The sequence below is a fragment of the Myotis daubentonii genome, chromosome 18, assembly GCF_963259705.1.
Source record: "Myotis daubentonii chromosome 18, mMyoDau2.1, whole genome shotgun sequence".
In the NCBI taxonomy this organism is placed as follows: Eukaryota; Metazoa; Chordata; class Mammalia; order Chiroptera; family Vespertilionidae; genus Myotis; species Myotis daubentonii.
In genome coordinates, this window is record NC_081857.1 from 26,908,890 (window position 1) to 26,931,599 (window position 22,710).

Consider the following 22,710-nt stretch of genomic DNA (forward strand, 5'->3'; position numbering starts at 1 on the left):
AGCTTTCGTACAAAGTAGGTCAACATATTACACTGCATCCTGGTGGCAATAGGAAACAACTATGATTGACAACCTAGTTTTCATTTCAAAAAGTTTAAAGCCATTAGCACAGCATAATGTTCTCTGTGGGTCTCAGCTCTCCCCGTTCTTTCTTGTTTTAAATATATTTTTTTCTTTTTTAATTACAGCTGATGTATATATACTATAGTAGTTTCAGGTGCACCACCCAGTGATTAGACATTTATATAACTGTCGGGAGCCGGTCCATGCTTGCTGTTTCAAGGGACCTGGCATATATGGCATACTGTTCTTAATATGTTTGCTCACCTTCTTGGCACTATGTGTTTTAACCAAGGTCTCTGAGAAAGGTTGTTTTCCCCAGGTAGGGATTTTCCCCTGAAGTTAGGGAGGGAATAAAACCCCTCAACTAAGTGCCAGGCGGGTAATTAATCCCTTTAACTACGAACAATCATGCTTAAACTACATAATCTTTTCTCCCTGGAATGGAGATAAGAAACGCCCTAACCTTTGTAATAGAGATTGATAGGATTGAATCAACTGGTATAAATACAGTTGTAACAAGACAGAAACACTCAGAACTTCAGACACAGAACTCAGAACAAGACAGCAAGAGACAGAACTCAGACAGGGCTTGGAAGACAGGACCAAGAGAGACAGAGCCTAGGCACAGAATCTACACAGAACGTTCTCTAGAGATAGAAGAACTTCGCTGGAGAGAGCATGCCGGAGGATCCTGGACAGGGACTGGCCTCGGAGCCTGGAGGCGGAGCCTGGCGAGAGAGCATGGCAGGGGTCCTGGACTGAACCTGACTGCGGAGATTGGCAGGAGAGCCTAGCTAGAACCTGGCTAGGCTGCTGATCAACTGAACGCTATCTCTGTGTCATTCCTTCTTCGCCGACTCCGTCCACACCTTTGGGGACCCCTGGACCCGCTGGGGCTGGACCCCGGCATATGGCGCCCGAACAGGGACCCCTAGGTAAGCCCCACTCTCGGGATGGATAGGACTCCACCGTAGGAAGAGGGTGGATAGTCTTCGCCGATTCCGTCCACACCTTTGGGAACCCCTGGAACAGGATTCCCTTAGGTAAGCTGCCCCATTGAGAACCTCCACACTCGGGACGGATCAGACTCCACCGTAGGAAGAGGGTGGATAGTCTTTGCCGACTCCGTCCACACCTTTGGGAACCCCTGGAACAGGATTCCCTTAGGTAAGCCCCCCCATTGAGAACCCCACACTCGGGACGGATAGGACTCCACCAGGGTGCTACAGACCCCCCTATAGAGGATAAGTAGGGTAAGAAGGTGGATAGTACAGAACTTAGATTAAGAAGATGTGCCATACTGAGTCTAAAGAAAAAAGACTCTGTATTGATCTTTTAACATATATGCTTGCTCGCAGAGGAATTAAGGTTACTCCCAGTCAGACAGAACGTTTTATACAAGAAGTATGTCCATGCTTTTCTGAGGAAGGAAAGGTAAATGTAATGGCATGGGAGAAGGTAGGCCCAAGGAGCCTTATCCTTAACCCCACTGCAGCCTTTCCACCCCGGGAAAGTGCAGGATTGGCAAGCTCTCCCTGGGGTGATAGATCAGGACTCAGGTAATAGGAGAAAGCGCCAATCCTACTCTTAAAATGGATACAAGAGAGCGTTTGAGGTTTTTCTTTTTAATGCCTGCTTTTAAAAAATAAAAAAGGGGGAATTTGTCGGGAGCCGGTCCATGCTTGCTGTTTCAAGGGACCTGGCATATATGGCATACTGTTCTTAATATGTTTGCTCACCTTCTTGGCACTATGTGTTTTAACCAAGGTCTCTGAGAAAGGTTGTTTTCCCCAGGTAGGGATTTTCCCCTGAAGTTAGGGAGGGAATAAAACCCCTCAACTAAGTGCCAGGCGGGTAATTAATCCCTTTAACTACGAACAATCATGCTTAAACTACATAATCTTTTCTCCCTGGAATGGAGATAAGAAACGCCCTAACCTTTGTAATAGAGATTGATAGGATTGAATCAACTGGTATAAATACAGTTGTAACAAGACAGAAACACTCAGAACTTCAGACACAGAACTCAGAACAAGACAGCAAGAGACAGAACTCAGACAGGGCTTGGAAGACAGGACCAAGAGAGACAGAGCCTAGGCACAGAATCTACACAGAACGTTCTCTAGAGATAGAAGAACTTCGCTGGAGAGAGCATGCCGGAGGATCCTGGACAGGGACTGGCCTCGGAGCCTGGAGGCGGAGCCTGGCGAGAGAGCATGGCAGGGGTCCTGGACTGAACCTGACTGCGGAGATTGGCAGGAGAGCCTAGCTAGAACCTGGCTAGGCTGCTGATCAACTGAACGCTATCTCTGTGTCATTCCTTCTTCGCCGACTCCGTCCACACCTTTGGGGACCCCTGGACCCGCTGGGGCTGGACCCCGGCATATAACTTACGAAGTGATCAGCCTGATAAATTTAATACCCATCTTACCCACTTGTATCAACAACAAACTCTCCAGCTTCCCCCACAACTATTCTTGCCTGACATACATTTCCCTGCCCCGCCCCTCTTCCTTTATAAGTTCCATTTTCTCCTTTGTGAATATTAATTATGGCAACATTCATCCCAGTAGGATGGAAATAATCCGGATTGAGTATCACTAGACTGCGACCTTCCTGAAGATGGGACCCTTCTGGGGTCCCCACTGCCTAGCACAGTGTCTGGCCCTTACAAGGTTTTTCATAGATGCTTATTGGTTAAATTAAGTTCCAAGAGCGCCTCGTCAAACATTTTGCTTGTGTGACTTTTCAAATTTATTAGTGAGTTTGATGAATTAAGGCTTCTGATCACTGTCAGACCTAGAGAGGCAACATATTTCTATATTTGAAGACAATTAAGAAGGAACAGTAAAATGGCTCCTAGATCCTTTTTCCTTCAGAAAAGCATCTACAAATAGACTCAGGTTATCAAGGGGGAAAGGGAAAACCACTCCTCTTCTGAGTTGTGCTCCAAGGCACCGGCAAATGCCTCATTCTTCTACATCTTCTTCACAATTATCAGTTTCTTTAATCTCCGTGGGACTTCCAGGCGAGTTATAATTATAAAGAAGCTTCACTTTTTTGATGTAGATAAAGTTAAACAGTCTTCGGAAGCTTTGTTTAATAACCGAGGAGGTCAGGTTATGGGCTATTTTCTTAAAAAGTTCGTAGGTTGTTTTTGCCAACTCCTCAACCAGAGGGTCTTCATCCTGAAGCACTCGCTCGACAGCTGTAATGGCAGAAGGTCCCTTAGTTCAAGGCATCTGTTTCAGAGTCTGAGAAGCTCTAACTCTGAACAGCCCCACCTTTCAGAGTCCTCCTCTATCTTTCCCTCCCCCACCCCCAATTTTTATTAATTTGACTGATAGCATCCAGGAAGTTTTATCTAGACATCATTAAAAGAAAAATGGAAATATTCACTAAACATTTATGGAGGTGTCTATTATGTGCTGAGCATTTTTCTAGATAGCATAAACATATATTCATGAAGAGGCTCAATATAGCTCATAATAATGAAAAAAGTTGGATTCAGCCTGAATGTTCTTTAATAGGGAACTACTTTAAAATTGGAATATCATGAGCCCAGTTCTTCCTTTGATTCCCCTCCTAACCACCAACCTCCTCCCATCCCTGGCACTGTTATGTATGAATAAGTGAAAAAAGTTATAAAACAGTTAGGGTTGTTTTGAAAATAACCATGTAATAACTTACATTCTTTAAAAATGTCTGGGATTATATATATAACTAGTGGTCCGATGCATGAAATTCGTGCAAGAATAGGCGTTCCTTCCCCCAGCTGCTGGCACTGGCTTCCCTCTGGCTCCCAGGACCTGGGCTTCCCTCGCAGCCCCGGCTTTGTCTGGAAGGATGTCTAGAAGGACATCCCGTCTAATTAGCATATCATGCTTTTATTATTATAGATGACATGCTAATATCATTATTTGCAGGTCCTGGGTTTGTGGGAAATTCTTTCTTCCTTCCTTAAAAAGAAATAGGGGAGCCCAGCCTGCGTGGCTCAGTGGTTGAGAGTTGACCTATGAACCAGGAGGTCATGGTTCACTTCCTGGTCAGAGCACATGCCCAGGTTGCAGGTTCGATCTCCAGTGTGGGGGCATGTAGGAGGCAGCTGATTAATGATTCTCTCTCATCATTGATGTTTTTATATCTCTCTTCTTCTCCCTTCCTCTCTGAAATCAATAAAAATATATTTTTAAATTATTAAAAAAAAGAAATAGGGGGAAAGAGAGAGGGAGAGGGAGAGAATGGGAAAAGGGATGCCCCTTAACCCAGTTCTTTCTTTGATTCCCCCCTAACCACCACCCTCTTCCCATCCCTGGCACCTTTAGAGAACTCATGTCACTAGAATCAAGATAGTTAATTTATTTAGACCTGTGCATGAAGATTTCATTATACCTTCAACACTTACCCTCAAGCATGACTTCAATATCATCTTTGAGCAGTAAATGTCTACCCAATGTTGCCAAGTACCCTAGACACAAAATAAAACCCCAAAACACATTATGAAAATACATTCTCTGATGTTATCTAGTTATTATCATTGCCTTCTTCAAAGCAAAGCATCTCTAGATTATCCTTGGGTCCTCTTTTAGTGCTCTCACATACTTATTAATTTAATAAAACACTTTATTGAAAAATATGTATGTGTGTAAACATGCACACAAACTAATTGCACAGGTCAATGAATGACCACAAAGTTAAGACTTCTAGCTACCACCTAAATGGAGCATGCCTAGCATCCCAGAAGTCTTCCTTATGCTCTTTCCCAATTTGCTCCTCTATCCCTCAGAATACATTCTTTTGGCTCTGCCTTCTTTTGCTCAACATTATCTGGGATTCATCCATGTTCTCTAATGGGGCAATAGTTCATTTATTTTCATTGCTACATGGCAGGAGTGGCTATTAAAGTTTTCTTGAAACATAGCCATGCTCATGGGCTCATAGTGTACTAGTACATATCATCTCTGGCTGCTTTCACCCACACCAGTAGACTTGTGACATAGACTAGCCATTTTCAACTTTTTTTAAAAAAAATCTCATAGCACACATAAACTAATTACTGAAATTCTACAGCATACCAAAAAATATATATTTTTTGTCGCTCTGATAAAAAAATAATTTTGATTCATTCACACCAGATGGCTATTGTTGTGTTGGCTGTAGTCATTTATTTGCAGTGGTTCTCAACCTGTGGGTCGCGACCCCTTCGGCAGTCCAACGACCCTTTCACAGGGGTCGCCTAAGACCATCCTGCATATCAGATATTTACAATACGATTCATAACAGTAGAAACATTACAGTTATGAAGTATCAACAAAAATAATTTTATGAGGAACTGTATTTAAAGGGCCAGAAGGTTGAGAACCACTAAGGGAAAAGAGGTTAGTGCCCTCGATTAAATAGTTAGGTATCGCATGTTTTAAATGTTCTCGCAGCACAGTGGTTGAAAGTCACTGACATAGATCATATGGCACTCCAAGCCTGAAATAGGTACTAGTGATATTTATCTTTATGAATTCAGCATTTTCTAATCCGTTCTGCTGATGATGGTCAATGTGTGTTTCCAATTTTGGTCTATTTTAAATAATGTTATTATTATGGGCATTCTTACATATGGATTTTGGTATGCATTTGTATGCACTGATGTTTGGTATCCAGCTGGGAGGGAATTTACTGACCCATGGATATGCTATGTTCCCCTTCAGTTGTTACTGCCAGACATTGCAAAGCAGTTGTACCAATTTTTGCTCCCCACATCAGCGTATGAACATTTCCATTGCTCCACACTCTTAACATTTGTTATCATTTGTTAATTTTTTTCCCTTTTAGTTATTCTAATGGGTTTGGTGGTAGTATCACATTGTGATTTTAATTCACTTTTTTGTGATAATTCATAAGTTTTGTATAATTATTGGTAATTTGGGTATTTTTTGTGTGTGACATGTGCATTCAAGTAAGCCTCTTTCCTATTTTTATATATAGTAGCCTATATTGTTCTTATTTGTAGGCATTTAAAGAAAATTCTGGATCCTAATTTTTTCATTGTTACACACCTTAGAAATATCTTCTCTTACCCTCTGACTAAACTTTCACATTTATATTGTGTGTGTGTTTTTTTAATGAACACGCATCTTTAATTTTAACAGAGTCCAATTTATTGTTTTTTCTATTTATGGTTAGTGAATTTTTGGGGTCTGATAGGAAATTTTTGCCTGCCTCAGGAATATTATATAATGATATTCTCCTGTATTTACTTCTAGAAGCTTTATGGTTTTATCTTTCACACTTTTGGATTGTCGATCCAACTGGAATCATATGTCATACAGTGCAAGCCAAGATTTTTTTTATGTACCTGTGCAATTGACCCAGCACCATTAGGAGAAAAAAAACTGTCCTTTTCTGCGTCTACTGCTTTGCAGGGTCACTGTATATGTATGGGTCTATTTTTAGGCTTCCTTCTGTTTCACCGTTCTGTCAGTCTTTGCTTGAGTAACAAGTAGTCTACAATTCTGTAACTTTATAATAAATCTTTATATCTTGGAGTAGTAGCCACATTTTTTCTTTAGAAGTATCTTGGCCTTTCACTTTTCTACATACTTTTAGAATAGACTTGGCAAGATCTATGAAATTATTGGCTGGCATTTTTATTTTTAGTTACAGAGAACTTGTTGGTTTGTATTTCTCAATAGGTGTGCAGTGGGGATTCTTGATGGGACAATTTTTGAGTAACATTGTCAGAATTATTACTGAATATTAAGCATATCCTTGCCCTTTAAAAGCATTCATGGGCACGAAATGCTGTACCAACCTGGAAACAAACTGGCAAGGGAGCTGGCGGGGGGGGTGGGGTGGGGGTGGTGGTGTTTAGACCATACAGCCTGCAGAGGCCCAGAGAAAAGCAAGAATTGGTGTAGACCCCGCAGTTAAGTAAATACTGCATGCCTTTTTGCAGTAGTTTAGCCATTCATTCTTGAGTTGACTGAATTCCATCCTTTAATGATTTCTTCAAGAAGGATTCATGGCAACGCTTTATCCTGAGTTCTTGTGTTTTTTGAAAATGTTTTCCTGTTATCTTCATAGATGGGTATAATTTTTCAGTCACAGTTGTTTTTTTCCACTTAGGATTTTGTAGGCATCCTCTATTTTAGAGGTTAAAACTGAAATAGAGAAATCAAATGCCAGATTTTTTTTTTAACTTATAAGTGGCTTTTTATTGCTTAACTTCTCAAAGAATTCTTTAAATCTGAAGTTCCATAACTTTACCAGGAAATGTTTTAATGTTGCATTCTGTATAAAATATTTATTAAAACATTATTTACCATCTTGGTATATTTAATCAAGTCTATTTTTATTCCTTAAATTATATCTTTGATTACTCTTTTCTGTTCTCATTGTTTATTTCTTTTATTTATTTATTTGTGCCTTTTTGCATCTCTTTCATAAATCTTCCATATCTAATCACTGCTCCTTAGTTTTTCAAACTATTTCTTGCTGGTTTTCATTTCATTTGCTAGTGTTTCTCAACCCTGCACTCCTTGTCCCTTACTGGGGTTTCAACAATATATATTGTCTCTTCTGCTGGTTGCAATGCAGTTTTCTTTTGTGATGGTTATATATTTTTTCTTACACGTGCCTCCTATGCTTTGGAAGCGTGTTTTTCATGTGCTCTCACTACCCCATCATATATTGACTGTGTGCTTGTATCTCTATTTTAGGTCTTTATTTTAAAAAGTTTTTAAGATTTTTGGAGATTTTTAAAAATGCATATTTTTATTGATTTCAGAGAGGAAGGGAGAGGGAGAGAGAAATAGAAACACCAGTGATGAGAGAGAATCATTGATCAACTGCCTCCTGAACGCTCCCTACTGGGGATTGAGCTCGCAACCCAGGCATGTGCCATGTCCCGTAATTGAACCGTGACTTCCTGGTTCATAGGTCGATGTTCAACTACTGAGCCATACCAGCCGGGCATGCAGATTTTTATCATGATGTTCATCTGCTCTGTAGAAAGGTTTTATAAAATTTGTTTCTCGCCAAAACCGGTTTGGCTCAGTGGATAGAGCGTCAGCCTGCGGACTGGAGGGTCCCGGGTTCGATTCCAGTCAAGGGCATGCACCTTGGTTGCAGGCACATCCCCAGTGGGAGATGTGCAGGAGGCAGCTGGTCGATGTTTCTCTCTCATCGATGTTTCTAGCTCTCTATCTCCCTCCCTTCCTCTCTGTAAAAAATCAATAAAATATATTAAAAAAAAATTTGTTTCTCATCTTTCTTTCTTCTCCTTCCCACTCCTCCCCACCTGGAAATACCTCTGTAGAAAAATAATGCCATTTCTTTTTCTAAAAAATACTTATTTTTTGATCTTGCAATAGTTATATACAGAGTATAGTTTGTGGGAAGTACCAGGGTAGAATTCAGAGTAGAAGGAATTCTTTCTGGTTTGAAATTAAATTCTTGTGACACCGGATTGTGTGTGTGTGTGTGTGTGTGTGTGTGTGTGTGTGTGTGTGTTTGTGTGTGTGTGTGTTCCTTTCCTCCTCTCTCACTAGCACAGATCTTGAGCTCTAGTACTGGTCATAATTATTCAGTTTGTCTTCTACTGTTAACTGTCAGTCTCCTCTCTACAAGAACAATGTGACTGCATTTTCTGATTCCTCGTTGTCCTGCTACTCCTTGGTGCCAAGCAGGGTTAAGTGAAAATCCCATTACCAAGTTAGGAACTCACTTCGTGTCATTCCAAATAAAGGATTGTCAATTTGGATCTTCATGGTGAGAATCTAGTGGGGAAAAAACCTCTTTGGTCAGATTTGTTCAAGATTGAAAACTTTAATTATCTTCTCTTAGAATCTTCCTGTAATGCCCCCAACCCTACCTTTTGTTTTTCTACTTTGATAGCTCTTTCTCATCTGTTAGAGTTACGGATACTGGTACCCAAGTTTTGTTAAAGATTGTGCTTGTATTTTTAGATATTAATCTTATTCCTTGGGTGGTGATTTTTCAGCAGTGAAGGGGATTAATGAGCAGTGGCATGCCATCCTGTTAAATTTTTAAATCATCCTTCTTGAATATACTTTGTATAATAATTTAATCACACAGCTATACTCACTGTGTTGTATAAAATATAACTTTATGCTATTCACACATATTGACCTCTATTCATCATAGACACCGCCATGATGGGGCCTGTCCATCATAAGCAAAACAATTTCTAATTTTTTTCAAGGTAGACTTCTCGCTATACCTTTTAAGACAAATGAGGAAATGAGAATTGGATTTTATTTACCTATTAAAATAAGGGCTGCTCTCCTCAGGTATACTCGGGAACTCCTCAGGAATCCTAAGCTATCAGATATCAAATCTGTAATGTAGCTCCCGTGAGAAATAAACTGAGAATAAATAGGGGGGAAAACACTCTCAGTTGTTGAAAAAGTACATTTGTTCCCTTTCAGAGAGGCTTCCAGAGAAAAGAACCTAATTGCTTATATCAAACTAGGGGCCCGGTGCACGAAATTCGTGCACTGGGTGTGTGTGGGGGGGAGTGTCCCTCAGCCCAGCCTGCCCCCTCTCACATACTGGGAGCCCTCAGGCGTTGACCCCCATCACCCTCCAATCGCAGGATCGGCCCCTTGCCCAGGCCTGATGCCTCTGGCTGAGGCGTCTGGCCCGGGCAGCGGGGACCCGCAGCTGCAGCGGCCCCACGATCGTGGGCTTTGCTTTAGGCCCAGGCAAGGGACCCCTAGCTCCTGGGACTGCCAGCTTCGACCGTGCCCAGCTCCCATCGCTGGCTCCACCCCTACTTCCTGCTATCACTGGCCAGGGCGGAAAAGGCACCTGATTCTCCGATCATGGCTCGGGGGCAGGGCAAAGGCGGCCCCAGGGCCGCCTTTGCCCTGCCCCCCAGCTCTTAGCTCCCCCCTGGGTTTCCGATCACTGTCAGTGGCAGGGGGCTTCTTCCTGCTTTCCCTTTCGCCTCCCTGCATTGTGCCTACATATGCAAATTAACCACCATCTTGTTGGCAGTTAACTGCCAATCTTAGTTGGCAGTTAATTTGCATATAGCCCTGATTAGCCAATGAAAAGGGTAGCTAGTACGCCAATTACCATTTTTCTCTTTTATTAGTGTTGATAAGGTCCAGTTTAAAACTTGAGATTTCTATGTATGAACTTTTCTGTTTGCAGGTATCATTCAGTTAATTATATGATTCGAACCTCTCTGCCCCTCCCCCCTGGACTCCCCCCCTCCCTTGTGTTTCCAGTCTTTGGTTAGCAGTTAGCATGCTTCCAGCTGTCACTGTAGTTCATGCTGGTGTCAGAGAACCAGCTCATTAGGCAGTGACCAGATATTTCCACTTTTTCTTTTGGTGATCTGAAAAGATGTTCCTACCTTTATACCCACCCAAAGATCCATGTAGCTGGGTTGGAGGAACAAGGGCTAGAGAGGATCAGTGTTGAGGAAGAGGAAGGGGGAAATGTTAATTTTCTCTGGCCGCAAGCCCTAGCTGTTATCACCCATTTTTCTTCGCCTTCCTTCTCCAAGATTCACCCTTGTCCCCAACACCTTTACATTGTTTTGGAGATCCTTTCCTGTTCTTTCTAAAATGCGTGGTAGGAAACACCAAAGGGCCACTTACAATATGGTTGCAGATGTTGAGCACCACCATCTCAAAACTGTAATGCTCCATGAACTGTGTAAATGTTGACCATTTTAATTCCAAGGCGCAGATTGCCAGTGTGTGTTTACATGCCTGTGAAGCAGAGAGCGGCCGATGAGCATCTCTTTGCTCAAGGCGCGTCCCTGCAGAACTAAGGAAAACAAGGTGGCAGGACTTACCATCACGACTCTTGTCTCTGTATCCTCCAGAAACAGGATCAGAGGCACCAGGGATTCAAGAACCACGCCGTTCAACATCCAGGTGTACTGGTTCATGTCCCTGAGCAGTTCACCAAAGTGCCGGATGGCCATGCTCTGAATGCCTGCGTCAGTCTGTGATTTGTGCACAGAAAAGTCGCATTTGAGGATATTTCTAGGTCGTCTTTCTTTAAACGGTGTGACATAACATTTATATCTATTTATACATGTATATGCATGTATACTACATAAGCATGTATTTTACATATGTATACACACGTACACATATGTGAAATAATTATAAGCTATTTTTAGAAAAGCTTCACTTTGGGTTTGTATAGTCAGCTCCTGGTTTTATTTTAAACAAGATTTACTTACCAGAGTTCAGATTGCCTTTCAAATGTGAACAGTAAGTTTCTTAAATTTAGGAAGACAGTATTGCATAATGTCTTAAACATAGAAATTTCAATAACCTGTTGAACTTGGAGATAATTTTTCTAAAGATACGTAGAGTAACCATGCTGCATTCAAATGCCAGAGGCTTTTGCAGCGTGGCCAGTGTATACCAATGGGAGCGCTTGGCATACTGACAGAACCACGTTTCCCAGGGCTTGCTTATGCCAAATGGGAAGGTGATTGGATTATAAAGGTCTAGAAGAGAAAAATTGCAAGTGAGAAGAGGTCAGATTTTGAAAATATAATATTACCTCCCAGTTTTTCAGAAAAGTTTATGATTTCATATTTTTAAAAAAATCTATTCCTTTCTGTCCTCAGGAATATATCAGAAATATTCCCAACAAAAAACCCAATGGCTAATATGTTCCTTCCCAGGGGTTTACATTAATGGGTATCAAAGTCTAAACCAAAAGCAATGGCTATTAAATCATGTCATAGGGACTGGATAATGATATAAATCAGTGGTTCTCAACCTTCCTAATGCCGCGACCCTTTAATACAGTTTCTCATGTTGTGGTGACCCCCAACCATAAAATTATTTTTGTTGCTACTTCATAACTGTAATTTTGCTACTGTTATGAATCGTCATGTAAATATCTGATATGCAGGATGTATTTTCATTGTTACAAATTGAACATAATTAAAGCATAGTGATTAATTACAACAACAGTATGTAATTATATATGTGTTTTCCGATGGTCTTAGGCGACCCCTGTGAAAGGGTCGTTTGACCCCCAAAGAGGTTGCGACCCACAAGTTGAGAACCGCCGATGTAAATGAACCAAGTGGGAGGCATTTAAGGAAAGCAGGGAGATGATGGAATGGGGGACAGAAGAGAGCTCTGGCCTCTCTCTCAAAGACACCCTGCTCCCACAGACTGTGGCCAAGTGGGTTTGTGGGGTCCAGTATTCCAAGACCTTCTGACATTTCATTCACAATTCAGATTTTTATGAGCAATCTCCCAGTTTAAAAATATCAAACTTATGCCCAGCTGACGTGGCTCAGCGGTTGAACATCACCCTATGAACCAGGAGGTCATGGTTAAATTCCCAGTCAGGGCACATGCCCAGGTTGCGGGCTTGATCCCCAGTGTGGGGCGTGTAGGAGGCAGCCGACAGATGATTCTCTCTCATCATTGATGTTTCTATCTCTCTCCCTCTCTGAAATCAATAAAAATACATTTTAATAAATCAAACTTATTCTTTTTGAGGGCTAAACTTAACACACCTGCAAGTTGCAATCACCTATGGGCTACCTGTTTGACTCCATGGACTACAGGAAGACATGCTAACCACAGAAAGGCTATTCAGCATGTCCCCCCAAGATGTATACACACTTTAACATCCGATAAAGCTCAATTTTGAAAATGAAATGTATTTTAATAAACACTGCCTTTATAAGTATTCAAAGTATGTGTTTACTTTTTGGGAAACAGCCTGTATATATAGGCAGGTGGAAAGAGCTTTGACATGCCCTGGTACCTGTTGAAATCCCAGTTTTGTCTCCCATAGATTGAATAAGTGTGATCATTTTTTTTTTACTTTTAATATGGAGCAACATGGTAACATAGGCTCATTAATATCCTAATACTTTCCCAATATTCTAACTTCAAGGAATGATAGGGTAAATTGATACTTGATAGAGAGGGAGAGAGAGATAGAAACATCAACAATGAGAGAGAATCATTGATCAGCTGCCTCCTGCACTCCCTGTACTGGGGATTGAGCCTGCAACCTGGATATGTGCCCTGATCGAGAATTGAACTGTGACCTCTTGGTTTATAGGTTGACGTTCAACCACTGAGCAACACTGGCTGGGCATAATTTCATTTTGAAAAAACTTTTTACATGGATATTCTACCTATTCACTTTACTTTGCCTGTTTTCTTATATGTAACCTAGATAATAGTAATAGAGTTGTTTAGAGAATTATATGAGATAATGGATGTAAATCCCTTATAATACCTGGTCCATAGTAAATGCTCAATAAATTTTAGCCACTATTATTATTACTATTATTATCATTATGTCCTTTATAAAAATAACTAGAGGCTCAGTGCACAACATTCGTGCACTCAGGAGTGGGGGTTAGGGGGAGTCCTTCAGCCTGGCCTGTGCCCTCTTGCCGTCGGGAGCCCTTGGGGGATGTCCGACTGATGGCTTAGGCCCGCTCCCCTAAACCAGCAGTCTGACATCCCCCAAGGGGTCCTTAGTGCTGCTGCAGAGGCGGGAGAGGCTCCTGCCACTGCTGCTGCACTTGCCAGCCATGAGCCCAGCTCCTGTGTTGAGTGTCTGCCCTCTGGTGGTCAGTGCATGTCACAGCGACCGGTTGTTCTGCAGTTCAGTTGATTTGCATATTAGCCTTTTATTATATAGGATTTTTTGCCACTAAATTCCTTCTTTTTATAGTTTAACACATTAAGCGCCCATCTTGTTTTGTCTTCCAGACAGAAAGTATAGTGTCAATCACCAGTGACTGATAGGGTGCTTAACGTGTTAATATGTGTTCTTCTTCTGTGAAATCTCAGTAATTAAGAATATAAATTTTGGTAAGATAATTTACTATGAAATAATTCTCTGGTTCACAACTCATTCCAACAACCATTAAAAATAGATTCCATTCAATAATGAAGATAAATTAAAAAATAGATTTCCTCATGGCATACCAAAGTGTTCTTGCTTATTAAAATAAATTACTGTCATCCAACTTGTCTGGAACACATTTAACATACAAAATGAGGATTTTCAAAATATGCAACATTTTGATGAGGTACTTTTTAACTAAAAGTTTTATGTGATGATAAGAAACCCATTTGGGGCATTACATATCATTTCTAATTCCCATAAGACACCTGCTACACCCTCTCTTTTACAGGTGGGACACTGGAACACTAAGAGACTGAATCACCCACTCCAGATTTCATAGCTAGTAAGAGACAGAGCAGGATTGGAACCCAGGAAATCCAGATCCAGGGTTAACCAATATATAACCACGTAGCTACAATTTCTTTTTCATCCAAGGACAAAGGCTATTCTTTAATTCTCCTTTCTTATGGGTAGACTTTTCCAGGTTTTCATTAAAAAAAAAAAAAGACAGTACTTACCTGACTAATACTGTTATCTCAAAAAGAAATGGTGGCCCTGCACAAAATGACTGTCTTCTGTTGACTTATTCTGGGATATAATAACATTGCCTCAGCTGGTACTTCAGCTGAACTATAAAACCTAATGATCTCACACATCTAACTGTGTAACTCACATGATCCATCAGAGGGAAGTAGCTGGTAGCAATTCTGGTGCACAAAGATGAGTAGGTCACCCTGTCCAGTTTGTTTAAAAGTCTTCGAAGGGTAAACAAGGCCCGAATTACAACAGTCTTGTCTTTGGAATAGAAGGCATCCAGGATGGATAACACTAAGCTGCAGACACTTTCTATCTACATATGAAAGGAGGAAAATGGTGGGGTTTGGGAAGCAGAAGGAGACTTGAGTTAGCCTTTGGAATGCACACTTCTGCATTTGGGCAGCACGCGGCGGTGTGCTGGAGCTGGCTCACAAGAGCCGGGGGTCAAAAATTTTGTGAGCTGATCATTAGAAATCACTACTAAAAATTAAATGTCATAAGTTTAGAAACAAAAACAATGGCAATAAATACTCAAAACATCGTTTCCTATTTATTTTACTATATTTTACTCTTATATGCCCTTGAGGTTATTTACCTGTATTATATCTGTATGAAGTGCTATGGTGCACCTCTTCCCAACTCTATGTTTAATGATGTCCCTTGGATAGCTTGAAGTCAGTCATGCTGGGAGTATTTAAACCAGGGAAATTGGTCTTATTTCCATTGAGCTGATTGTTAAACATTTACCAACTTACTACTGGCAGCATGCCCTCTAAACTAGGTGACAGTGACCTGAGAGCTACTGTTTGGACATGAGAGCCACTGAGGTCCTGTGCCAGGTCATGGAAGTCAGTTGAAGATCAGAGACAATCAGAATGTAAGGCAAGGGAAAACATGAACAGGAGACACCAAAGGAGAAAAAGAAAGGATAGAAAGAAAAGTAAAAGAAATAAATACTGTTTGCCAAAATAATAGCCAAAGGCCGCTGTGTCTGGCAGGAAAATTGAGTCTTTACCAATAGATAGTGCAGTGATGGCGAACCTTTTGAGCTCGGCGTGTCAGCATTTTGGAAAACCCTAACTTAACTCTGGTGCCGTGTCACATATAGAAATTTTTTGATATTTGCAACCATTGTAAAACAAAGACTTATATTTTTGATATTTATTTTATGTATTTAAATGCCATTTAACAAATAAAAATCAACCAAAAAAATGAGTTCGCGTGTCACCTCTGACACGCGTGTCGTAGGTTCGCCATCACTGAGATAGTGTATGAAATCTCAATCCAGTACTTTCACTCTCCTAAATAACCTTGACACTGAATTTCCCTTCAGGTGTTCATAACACTGGGAAGAGTGCTAGACAAGGCAATAACTAACTTTCTGTTCATTAGAAGAATGTACATCAACTTGTATGATTTATTTAAAGCAAATAGACCTTGGCTCATTTCCCTCTAAATGCAAAATGGCTGCCCTCTGACTGGCTTAAGTTTTCAGAGATTATGTTTAATAGACAAACAAGGATTTGTTATTAAATATATTATTAAACCAACAGTGGTTTATAGAACAGCTATGCTCTCAGCACTGCGCAAAGGACACTGACGTTTACAAGGGAATTACAAAACATAGGGGTACACTTAGGTTCAAACTTCCTGGAAGGTCAGATGTAGTGACATGACTCAGCAGGAATAATATAGGGCAATGTCAGAATCGCCTGGGGAACTTTTGGAAACACAGATGCGTGGGCCCCAACCCCAGTATTTCTGATTCCATAGGCCTGACCCCGGGCCTGACACGTTGCATTTCATTTTTTTAAATTATTATTTAAAATATTACATATGTCTCCTTTTCCCCCCATCGACTCCTTCCCAGCCACTCCAACCCCCCATGTTGCATTTCTTTTAAGTTTCTAGGACATGCTGATGCTGCTGGTTCAGAATTATATAAGCACAGATATAAAATCTATAAGAATAAAAGGTTAATATGCTAATTAGACCGGACGTCATTCCGGACGTCCTTCCTGATGAAGCCAGGGCCAGAGGGAAGTCAGCTGGGTCCCAGGTCCCAGAGGGAAGCCAGTGCCGGCAACTGGGGGAAGGAAAGCACGAATTTTCATGCATCGGACCTCTAGTATTGTATAAATAAGTGCGCATAACCGATGTGGCTCTGAGAGAGATGAGGCCGCTAAAGATCAGAACAGTCAGTGGAATTTGACTAGAACTGACCATTGAAAAAGAAAAATGTGACTATGTATGGGTGAAGGAGAAAAGTGTTATTATCAGTGGAAGGAAAAGCTTGAGGGAGTGCTGGGAGATGGTGATTAACATGCATGCACATGTATATGTTGGAAGGGAAATTATTGTGTGTGGTTTAGTTTAGACTGTAAGAAGGGTGTTCATGTAGAGTGATGCTGATAAATTCTGAGTGCTATGAATTATTTTCTGGGAAAAATATGAATTAGGTGATAAAGCCACTAAATTGACTTAACACATTCCTTCCAGTCAACCCAGACCCCTTAGTGATAAAACATCACTAAGGATATTGAGCAATATCAAGTCTCAGACTGTGACCTGGATGGTGCTGGCAGACACAAATCACACACACGCATACCTGGTTGATCACGGGCGCCATGGTGGCGATTTTCTGCAGGCTCAGTTTGCTAACTGCAGGATTGGAGTCATTGACCCAGTTCCTGAAGAGAACCATAAATTCTTCTGGGAATGGGTCCCTGAAGAATTTGTTGAGAAGCTGAAAGAAAACAGCTAATACGTTCCTAAGAAGAGTAAAGGCCAATGCACAATTTCTGTTTCAGGCATAAAAATCAAGACATTTTCAGTAAAACTGGAACACAAGTCACACTCAAACTCTGAATACTTATACCTATTCCCACATATATTCCCATGGTGACATCACCCCACAGCAACTGGAAAAGGCATACTTTCCTTTTATAATCAGTAACTAATCGGTGGAGTGATAATACTGTGTTCTCCAGTAACCTTTCACTTAATGGTTTTAAAATTGTTAATTTTTTCTTCATTCATTCATTTATTACATTGAGACTTGCAAGTAGTGATTTTTTTTTTATGTTTAGCATTTTTTCTACATTTACTGGTGTCTCTCTCTCTCTCTTTCTCTCTGTCTCTCTCTCTCTCTCTCTCTCTGTCTCTCAGCTTTCCAGTTTTGAGTATTACCCAGGACTTATGCATTAAAATGTTTTTAATATATTACAGTTATTTGCAGTTATTATTTCTTTTGAAACTCAAATTTGGACAGTAGGGCCCCTAACACGTTGACTCTTATGTTCTTTTGACACAATCCATCTACCTTTGAGCACTTCTTTGCTTGTGGAAAAATTAGATGTCCCAGGTTCATCTTATATTTTCCTTGCCCCCTGAAATTATCCATTTCTTTAAGGAGACAGGGTTCTATGCAGTGAGTAATGGTATTGAGACACCATTAGAAGCGGGTACTAGAGTGCACTAATTGTTATTGGCATATTATGTCTTTTTGGGTCTTTCTTTACTTGAACTAGGAAATATATATTTTTTTAGTTGTAAGTTCATTTTGACAATGCTGATATATTAAATTCAAATATAACACAGTTTGTGTTAACTTTTTGCAGTTTTATGTTTGCATCATTTTTCTCTTGGAAAACCTTGGTGCCTCATAATACTAATATGTGTACTTATTTGCCTTTTGCTTTATAATGCATACCATAGCTTTAAAATTATATCAACATACAATATTAATTTACCTCCTGAGTAAAAGTGAGTATTTTAAAAAATATTTTTGTCCTTAAAATATATCTCAATAAGAATGTATAGTCAAAGCACTATGTTCTAAACTTATTTGATTTCCTTCACAAATTTGTGTGTGAGAGGGAGAGAAAGAGAGAGAGAGAGAGAGAGAGAGAGAGAGAGAGAGAGAGAGAGAGAGAGAGAGAGAGAGAATCATACAATTTATTGAGAAAACACACTAAGGTCATAATAGGTAAGTAGACAAAGAAGAAATGAGATTATTCACAAAATGGAACTTTAAAGACCAAGGTGGAAACACATGATTCAAGAAAAAAAAAAGTAAGGATTTAAACAGAGGTAATAATATTATCCTCTTTTTTCATGCATTGGGATCATGTAAATTAACATTGTATGTTGATATCATAATTTTAAAGCTATGGTATATTAGGATCATGTAAAATACTATTAGAATTACTGTAAGAGCACAGGAAAGTAGCTGAATTCAAGAAAATAGTTTAATTGCCTGAACATTCAGCAACAATGAGCTTGAGAATCTAAATTAAAAAGCCACATTCACACTAATTTAAAATAATATAAGCTAACTTAATTCCAAAATTAATGTGTAGAGTTTATATGAAAATGACAAAATATTGAAGAAAAAATAAAACATTATAAAAATATCAACTTTTCATAAGAAGCTCATAGCATTAATGTAATTACAGTATTTTCAGCAAAAGTTTATTTTTCCTCAAACCTAGCAAAGCTATTTTGAAATTTAACTAGAAGAACAAATATATAGGAAGGTAAAAAGTTTTAAAAAGAAGAGTTGAGGAGACTATGGTTTGCTAGATATTAACATTTATGCAAATGGCCATAATTCAACAGTGTGATGCTTCCACAAATGTGAAAATAAATGGAACCCAGGAGAGTCACTTGAGACCGGCACTAGAATGTGTGCTTGTGTGTGTATGTATATGAAATAATAAAGATAAGGTAGTATCACCAGTGAGTAGTGAATTTAATGCATATTAATTAAATAATGCTTGCTTAGATAGTTAATTATTTAGGAAAACTAAAGTTAGATCCAAAAGGATTTCCTCAACTTGTTTGACTCTAGTATGGCATTACAATTTATGGTGTAATATTCATATACAAAGTAATAGAGTTCTACATCTTCATTTCACCCAGTTGTTTGGCCCATTCTCACCCCCGCCCTAGAAAGCCTAAAGTATTATTTAGATCCCAGATGTTACCTACTAACTTTAGTAAACTAAATTATCTCTCAAAATACTTTAACAGGCATGCAAAGATATATGAATAGTATTTCAAAAATAATTAGTTTTTGTGTAGATCTCCAGGGAATGACAAAAGCCAACTCCTGGAGCAGGCTGAGGGTTCAACTCTCCCATATTCCTGATCTGTCTCCACCTTACCCCCTCAACCTCAGATATCTGTCATTGTCTTAACTTGTGGTAAAATAAATATTCAGAGAGGGAGATAAAAGGTCGGCATATTGGGTGAGTTTGGGTAAGAAAAGGGAGTAAAAACTCGGTTGTTCACAGTCTCCTAATAAAACTCACTTCAGTAAGGAAAATTACTGTGATCACACCCTCCTCTGTTCTTCTAGGACCTTCCACTGAGAGCTTGTAGAGATAATGTAGGGTCTCTGGAAATTGCGGAAAGTTATGTTCAGCGAGAGTTCTGTAAAGAGGAGGCACTGTATTAGTAAAGAAGATAAGAACACTTTCTGCATCAATAAATGCTAATGGTGGTAAAGAGAGAATTAGTATCTTTGTATTTTGTACCACCCAGGTAACAAGGAAGATATTCTCTGAAACACCCTAATCCATGGTAAACAGCAGCCCCAGTATGAATTCTACACAGACCAGGGGGAAGGATATATACCTGGGTCACTGACAACATCTCTTAACATCGCTGCTCTTTCCCGTCTCTCATCCTGTGCCACAGAACAGAATGCCCTAAATTACGGCAACCTCCCATCAGTGCCAGACCAAAGGGAGAGAAAATAAATACCTTGGCAATTCCAGATGGCCATGCAGGTCACCTTTTGGTTATAGACTAAGTCCTTCCTTTAAATGATGCAAGAAAGGAGAGAGTTGGTGCTATCCTGGGTTACTCTGGAGAAGAGGTGGTGAGCCCTAACTCACTAAGCCATTCTCCATGACACACTTGGGCACTGGCTAGGCTCACAGCTGTCCTGACATCCTGGTGGGGATCAGATAGGTCATGGCAGGATTGAGAAGGATGAGGTGGCACAGATTCCATTTGAAGGCTCCAGGTGGCGTCTCTAATCCAGTGCTTCTGGACATTAGTGTGCACACAGATCATCCAGGGAATCTTGCTAAAATGCAGATTCTGATTCAGTAGGCCTGCCGTGGGAGTCTGTATTTGTAAGTCACAGGTGTTGCTGTGGCTGCTGGTCTGTGGACCACACTTTGAGTATGAAGATCCCAAATTACTAAGGACAGAGTGACTCTTAATAACTGGGGGCCATTTGCAGGGTGTAGATGAACTACACTTTTACAAAACCAGATGTGTTCCTGAAACCCATGTGCAAAAAAGAGCACCAGGAGCCCAGAGACCATTTGGAACATACTTTCTGGGCCAGTCACAACTTCACATGGTCTGTTATGTTATCAAGACCATGTATCCTGATTCTTGATCAGCAAATCTGACGCCTATAATCAGAATCTTTCTATTTACTAATAGACTAACTAGAAAAAAAAGGAATCTTTCTAGGACAAGAAAAACAAAAGCCCTCTTTCATTATGCTTTCCCAAATTTGTCTCATTGAGCACGGGTTTGATCAAACCCCTTTCAAGAGGAAGCACAGCGATTACTGACTGATGCCTACAGAGCAGGAAACAGTGAACAACCGAGGAAAGAGAAATCAGATTCGGCTCTAGCTGTCCATATCAGAAGGAGAAACCTGTCCTGCAGAGAGAGGGAAGTTAGGAATCTGTATCACTAGGGACAAGGGCAGGAAAGGGAAAACTATTCCAAAGTATAAGCCCCTCCAGATAGTGAAGAAGTAGGAACCACATGGCAATTCAACTCATTAGGAGCGATTTGGAAGTTGGAGTGGGTATTGATTAAGTTCCCACGTGGCTTCACTGAAGGAGGACAGAGAAGGTGGGACAGAGACCCAGAGCCCTGCCCCAATAGAGCCTGTTCTTACTTGGCAACGAGGTAGGTCCCGTGGAGGTGAAATAGAACCTGGGAGGCCTGTTTCCAGAAATTCTTTCTCTTCAGAGAAAGGTCCACCTGCTGCAAGCCGGAGCAATTCAGCAGCACTCTCAGGGCGTCCCGGGCATAGCTAGGGCCCCAGAGGAGAGCAAAATCATCAACTGACCGTGGCTTTCCCATAGCCAAGTACATGGGACCTGCCTTTTCATTGCATCCTGGGCAGGATCCTGGTTTCGGGAAAGGGAGTATTTGAAAGGAAGGAGACTGATAAATGCTATTTCTCTCTCCTGATGAACTTGTACATGCGGTATGGGTTTCTGCTAAAGTTGTAGCATGTACAACCTGGGATTGCTTATTTGTTTATTCACTTTTTAACAGCTTATTAGCAAAAGACGTTCAGTGATGTGATACCTTGCTCAAGGTGTCTGTTGATTTTATTCCTTGGATGCTTTACATAAGTAGCACCTATGCTCATGTACCTGATATGTTTGCTTGAAAGACAGAGTAAATTAAATATCTGAATGGGACTGACTGTCCGTGATTTTGGAGTTCCACCTGGCCTACAGTCCATACCAGATAAGGGCAAATAGCAGACAGTTGGGTCCGTCCAGATTTTCCCAGAAAGCAGCAGAGCTAACTGTACTCTCTTGGGTAAAAGGGAAGAGCTGAACCTCACCCAATATGGACATGAGCGGCAGCTATCACAAGCCCACACACCACAGAGGACACTTGTGCACATTATCTAACACGTATGATGGCCCTGAGAGAGCCCTATCAGAGAGTACAGGGTGGAGTGGGAACAGGCTGCTCCCTGTGCTCTCTCTGCGTGGTGGCCTCCCATCGTGGCAGGAATAAGCCAAGTTCTGTGGAAGTGGTTCTTTATACACTGCACCCACACTCGGCAAAGGTCCTGGCTAACTTCTAGGTACTCAGGGGAGTTACTTTGCTGAAGGCATTTTACCCTTTAGAGGAGAGAAAACATAATAAATGAATGCACTGCCCACAGGATTGTAAAGACTCCACTTGAACCCGAGTGGGTAGAAACACTGAGAGCAGGAAGCAAGCTCTCATTCAATCTGAAGTAACCACTGCCAGCTCACATTAAGTTGTCCTCTGAATCCATTTGCGTGTTGCTGCTGTAGCAGAGTTGAAACATGAGGGCCATCAAGAGCTGAGGGAAGAATTGGGCCACTGCTTTCTTGTAAGAGCCAACGGGCAACAGTGTGCACAGGGCCTGGGACGCCTGCAAGGGAAGGAGACAGAGTCAAGGATGTCACCATCTCC

General features: G+C 40.8%; 1 protein-coding gene across 1 annotated transcript in view; it reads right to left on the reverse strand.

The window, feature by feature from the left end:
* Positions 1 to 2,943: 2,943 nt before the first annotated feature.
* MROH9 (maestro heat like repeat family member 9) overlaps positions 2,944 to 22,710 on the reverse strand; it is a 58,584-nt gene continuing 38,817 nt past the window's right edge. The window contains exons 13-22 of the mRNA XM_059675048.1: positions 22,527 to 22,669; positions 21,419 to 21,556; positions 19,800 to 19,920; positions 17,093 to 17,230; positions 14,621 to 14,797; positions 10,889 to 11,041; positions 10,689 to 10,802; positions 9,341 to 9,443; positions 4,469 to 4,531; positions 2,944 to 3,271 (exon numbers count right to left, since the gene is read on the reverse strand). Coding sequence (XP_059531031.1) covers positions 3,033 to 3,271; positions 4,469 to 4,531; positions 9,341 to 9,443; positions 10,689 to 10,802; positions 10,889 to 11,041; positions 14,621 to 14,797; positions 17,093 to 17,230; positions 19,800 to 19,920; positions 21,419 to 21,556; positions 22,527 to 22,669 — 1,389 coding nt within the window. The 3' untranslated portion in view covers positions 2,944 to 3,032. The remainder of the gene's footprint in view (positions 3,272 to 4,468; positions 4,532 to 9,340; positions 9,444 to 10,688; positions 10,803 to 10,888; positions 11,042 to 14,620; positions 14,798 to 17,092; positions 17,231 to 19,799; positions 19,921 to 21,418; positions 21,557 to 22,526; positions 22,670 to 22,710) is intronic.